Source organism: Labrus mixtus, chromosome 2, assembly GCF_963584025.1.
Source record: "Labrus mixtus chromosome 2, fLabMix1.1, whole genome shotgun sequence".
Lineage (NCBI taxonomy): Eukaryota > Metazoa > Chordata > Actinopteri > Labriformes > Labridae > Labrus > Labrus mixtus.
In genome coordinates, this window is record NC_083613.1 from 11,534,078 (window position 1) to 11,539,864 (window position 5,787).

Below are 5,787 nucleotides of genomic sequence, written 5' to 3' on the forward strand. Positions count from 1 at the left end.
AATCTCCAATTATTAATCTTTAAACCCTCTTTAGCCCTTTAGGTTCAGAGTTGAAAATCTCAATCAAGAGTATTTTGAGGCTGTGCTGACATGGAGCTAAAATGCCTTGCTAAGGTGAGACTCTATGTTGTTGACTTCTACTGGGAGCAAGAATGTCAGAGATTATAAGCGATCATAGCCCTCTATGCTGGTCTACTGGCGTCACAAAGTCTGACCAAGAATGCTCACCTCGACTAATGCTATCAATGAGAACAAACTATGCAGCATCAACTTATTATATAGAGTGAATTATTAATGCTGGAGCCAGCATGGTGAAGCAAAGTGGGCTTGTTAATTGAGGAAAGCACATTTTTAGCAAGATTTTGTTAGATAGCAAAATGCATTCTGAGATATTTATAGAGATAGCAAATCTGTTTGGTTTTTATTAAAGTGGCACTTAATGCTCTCCACCTTTATAATATGCTTCAAAAATGCTCTTCCCTTGCTGGAGGAGTAATTATTGTGAGCAATAAAAGCTTATGAAATGAATGCTTATAAAGACTGTTATTCATTTTACATAAACAGTTAGTTCCTTAGGGCCTTTTGAAGAATTTTACTTCTAATAAATCACTCTTTTTTAATTATTATTATTTTTTTTATTATTATTGGTACAATAGCTGGAAAAAACTGGTGACATACATGACAAATGTAAATTCCAAAATCACTTAAATTACATGAAAGCACATTTTCCAAAGCCATATGCTGTAGTTTATACAGCAGGAGGATATTTATTCATGATGGGAATTTGTTTTACCTTACAGCTTACAAAAGGGATTTTATTAAAAGGTATTTCTAATAAAAGTATTATTTTCCAAAACTAAGAAATGTAGTATAAACAACGTAACATGACATATATGTTAAATTATTTTGATGACACTACACCTGTCCTGGGTGAAGTTATTGAATATTTTTCGAGCATCTTTTTTTGGTGTTGCAATTTGCAGACGGTCCCTGCGCATCCGGGACACAGCCGGCTACGCGTAGAGGCCAATGCAAGTTCCCCAGCGCGGAGGACGGCTCGTCTGGAGGATAATTCGGTTGTAGCTCGCAGTCTAACTTGCTGCGATTGTAAAGAGGTGTCGGTTTTGTAAAAATAATGTTCCGCTGATCCGGGAAAGCCGAATCTGTGAATATCATTCTAACTTTCGTGCAATCTGTCTACAAACCGGTTATACATGTTTTGTTCATATTGAAAGCTATAAATACAACATGCAACATCCACACTGCTTACCTCATTGTAGGCTTTATCTTAGTAACTGTTAATATTTGTTTTTTCTTTAAGTCACTGCGCTTGTTCATAGCCTATTATTCGAGTCCAACCTGGTACTTATTGCTTATTTCATTGCTTAATTTATTATGTCTATTCTATTTTATTTTTACATTCTTAAATTATTTCTATAGACTACTCACTACTTCTGTATTGTGTATTAGAGCAACGGAAACAACCGAATTTCCCCTTGGGATTAATAAAGTATTTCTGATTCTGATTCAGATTCTTTACCGACGTGAGAAACCCACTGTCATAATCGTTACGGATTTTGACACCATTTATGCCCCACCACTCCCACTGTCCCCTCTGCACTTTTTTGGAAAAGGAGAATAACAACGGGGGAAATCGCTCTCCGGAGCATTTATCATAGAGATCAGGATACGTGAGCACTTCAGATGTAGGGGCGGCTGACTCGACCATTTAAAAGCGAGGAGCTGCTTGCTTGACAGCAGTCGTTGACAGGCAGGTGGGGCTACGTTGTCTACTTTCCGAAACGAGCGCTCCAGCATCCAGTGACTCTGGTTCTACTTCTTGGTACACAACAGGGACTTGTCGTTGAATGGTTGCCCCGGATGAGTGACCTTAACTTGAAAACGGAGTGAGTGGCCTAAAAAGTAGCTCTTTTTCGTTCTTAACCTATAGACTGTTAGATAAATATGAATACAAAAAAAGGCACTGTGACACACATTGGTATCTGTAGAAACGTGTGATTATCTGAAAACATTTTGTACATGGCCAATTAGGCTACACTAAACTCAGGGTAAAATAGATGCATTTAACTTTTTACCCAACTCTTATCATTAGGCCCAAGTTTTCTCAATGATAGCTGGTGTGCATATGTGAGGTATACACATCATATTGTCAGGTATACAACATGTAGCCTATTTGATTGTAAATGAGGGGACCACTGCGCATACAATAGTATCAAAACAGATGTTTAGTATCCCAAAAATCCTTCCAATGTCTTCACAACCCTCATGTTATATTACATTAAAGATAAATGTCAGATCAATAATGTTGATCAGTTATGATGAAGACAGGGACAGATTATAAAAAGCTTCAGAATGACATAGCATAAACTGTTTCTGAAAATGTGTAGTGAATAATAATAATAATAATAATAATAATAATAGGCTAATAATAATAACTTAAGTGCAAAGACATTACAAATTTAAACAAATAATGATCAATGATAGAATTTGTAAAGTAAATTTGAGGTACATATTTTAAGTCATTGATTATTACTTCAATTGTAAAAAAAAAAAAATACAAATACAAATAAATACATCAAAATAAAAGTGCCCAGGGTGCATAAAACATCATCAAAATAGGGCGTTGTATAAAATAAAAAATCCTAGGGGTGAATCCTCCAGACCCCCCTGATTTCTTCTCTAATCCCTGAAAAAACCCATGATATTTAATTAGCACCTATAGTGATAAATTATAATCTGTATGAAATCATATAATCAACTTTCTGTTGGATTTATGTTAGATACTTTGAACTACCATTAGTCACGAGTTTGTTTTAAATGTTTATATTTTAATATTCCTTTAGCAATCATAATACTAGGCTAAATCTATTGAAAAGCATATTTCCTTTGACAATATCCCAAAAATGGTGATTCCAGGCGTGAATGTATCCTATTGATTTATTTGGGCGCACACAGCACATTACGTTAGGCTACGTTCCTCTGGACCAACCAATGAGCACAGCTCCTACTCCATCTGCTGTAACGTTTCAGGCAGATCACCGCCAGCCAGGCAGTGTCTGGCAAAGCTGCCACTGGGGTGCATGGAGCATCACAACATTATATTGTTCATATCGTCCCAGTGTAGAACCAGGGGCTTGTAAAGTCGATGAAGTGAACAAAAAGAAAGAGCCAAGGCATTGAAGAATATGAACGAAGTGGGACCACCACGTCGACCCGCCGCCTCTCTTAATTTTACCATTGACAACATCCTCAATCTCAAAACAAGCGGGAGGAACTACGATCACTTTCAATCAGCCGCACAGCAGGATGATTCGACCAAGGCGATGGGAAAACAGGATTTTTACAGGACGCACGAGGTCAAGCGGAGGCAGGACCAGGGCAGCATGCTTGAGGAATTCGGTAAGAGAGTTTTGTCTTAACAATTTGCGATCTACAAAGGCATCTCTTAGTTGTTCTTAGTTAGAATGTCATCAGATCATCTCACAGGACAGGCTTCACTGAGATTTAACCCCAGCCGATTTAAAGAACTGCCATCTTGTTTGCAGAGTTCAACAAAGAGTGCAGCAGAGCAACAGAAACAGTCATCAGCCACGAAGACCCAGAGAAGGCGACGGAGGCGCGCTTCGAGAGCGGGGACAGCAGCTGTGACGACAGCAGCTCCAACAGCACGGCCACGGACCCCAGTAATGGGTGCATCCCTTTTAAAAAGAGCAAATTGCTTACAAGAAAGAAAACACGCACGATTTTTTCCAAGAGACAGATTTTCCAGTTGGAGTCTACTTTTGATATGAAACGCTACCTGACCTGCGCAGAGCGCGCATGCCTCGCCAATTCCCTCCAGCTCACAGAAACCCAGGTGAAAATATGGTTTCAGAACCGCAGGAATAAATTAAAAAGGCAGATCTCGACCGAAATTGACGGACCTCTTACTGATTTTCCCAAAACTGTAAAGTCTGTTGTAGTTGGTCAGCTCCCGGCCTTGTACAAAGAGGGCAACCTGCTGGGGAGATGCCTGCTGCCCTTGACTCTGCCCATTGTTTATGCTGGTAGTAGCACACCTGACCTCTGCTACTCAAACGCCCACAAGTACTTCAGCCTTTATGACGGGGACGTATGATGGTTTAGTATGTCCCCATGTGAAAAAGACACTTTTTGGGTGGTTTCCTGCAAAAATTCGAACACAAGGTTTTCATAATGATGGAAAACAGACGTTTCAAGGATGTCGCAGCCAGAATTAAACTCTGAAGGTGGCCTAAAAAGTTCTAACACTTTAATGTTTCACTGCGTATTTACTATTATTATTATTATTATTATTATTATTATTATTATTATTATTATTATTATTATTATTTACAGCCATTACTACCACAGTTTAACTAAAGCATTTCCAATTACTTACGCCACCAAATAAAATACGATTGCCTATGGAATTTGCATGCATTTTCTATCATTATACATTTTTAATAACTGAAATGACAGACTATTTAAATTATGTAGCCTAATTAAACTTTTATTAATGCATGTATTTTTTCTGCTATTTGTACTTAATCCAGTGACTACTGCTAATTTAATTAAAACCTATTCATTTGCTAAATTATGTTGTAGAGCTGAATAATTTAAATGAAGCTCTAGTAAGTTCAGTCAGGAAGACTATGACTGCCTTCACGATCGGGTCTTTCTCATTCATCCCCTTTTTCATGCTCACTCATGTTTCCGCTGTCATTTTTCGAGCTGTCATTTTTGGGCAGTCGTTGGGTAATCAGCTGTCTCGTCAGCGGTCTCATCTAACCAATCGCATGGCCTTCCTCCCTATCTTTCAGCATATCATCGTTTTTTAAATATGATTCTTTCTCTGCCTTAGTTCCTTCATGCGGATGCTTCCCCATCACCGCCCATCTTCGCAGATTCATCATCCATCAATTCTTCACCCATCCGGTCTCATAAAGTCATCAGCTTCACTACCACTGGTGTTTGGACTCCATGGGGGGATTTATTCCGTTGACGCTAACAATTGTCATTCTCCAAACACATAGTATTTCTGTCAAGTCACATTTCCATGTTATTCAGTGTAATAAATCATTTTCTTAATTCACTTGTCTCTCCTGATTGAACTTTATGTGTTTCAGACAAATTACACAGAATTTCAGAAAATGAGGAAGATATGTTCAGAGACGATTCCAACCATTATTTTTAAAGTAGTTTTTTTTTTTTTTTTTAATTATTGTTTGCAAATATAATTTTATCATACTATGTTATCTATCATATTGGAAGTTTTTAGCTATCAGATCAGATCAAAGAATGCCTCTGGGTATAAAAACAAAGTTAAAGTGAAAAAATTAGTGGAGGAGGAAAGGAAACACTTGCATATAGGGGATTTTTTTTTACTGAAGAAATTGTTAATCTCCTTCCACAAACTTTGCCAAAATGGTTCTTTATCAGCACATAAGCTCAAAATCAGTTGACTTTTGAACATATTGACTTTTCTACAACAGAGTAGTAGAGAGGCCTGTTGTCTCCATCAGGCTGTCTGGTGTTTTAGAGTTGCCAGAGAAAGTCATAGAACGGTTTGGTAAGCATAATCCTTTTTGCAACAAACTCAGACATAACTGGAGACAAGTTACAAGGTTTTGATTTAATTTTTGTAATTTTACATACTCTATCAATCTCCGAGGGGAGAGTCTGTTTTACACTCTGTAATTGAGGGACATCCTTACACACATTGGCCCAATACACACACATGCTGGACCTGGACATACATAATTGGAA

The 5,787-nt window shown here is 37.8% G+C and overlaps 1 protein-coding gene across 1 annotated transcript; it reads left to right on the forward strand.

Moving 5' to 3' along the window:
* The first annotated feature begins 2,428 nt into the window (after positions 1 to 2,428).
* hmx4 (H6 family homeobox 4) lies at positions 2,429 to 5,109 on the forward strand. Its single transcript, XM_061052049.1, has 2 exons — positions 2,429 to 3,420; positions 3,567 to 5,109. Exons 1-2 carry the CDS (start codon positions 3,207 to 3,209, stop codon positions 4,136 to 4,138), a joined length of 786 nt encoding a protein of 261 aa, XP_060908032.1. The 5' UTR covers positions 2,429 to 3,206; the 3' UTR covers positions 4,139 to 5,109.
* The last annotated feature ends 678 nt before the right edge of the window (positions 5,110 to 5,787 follow it).

What these genes read in the sequence shown, in the direction of transcription:
- hmx4 (XM_061052049.1), top strand. Translation starts at nt 3,207, where the DNA reads ATGAACGAAGTGGGACCACCACGTCGACCCGCCGCCTCTCTTAATTTT. An exon ending in CAGCATGCTTGAGGAATTCG is followed by an intron (nt 3,421 to 3,566) that starts GTAAGAGAGTTT and finishes TCTTGTTTGCAG; the next exon opens with AGTTCAACAAAGAGTGCAGC.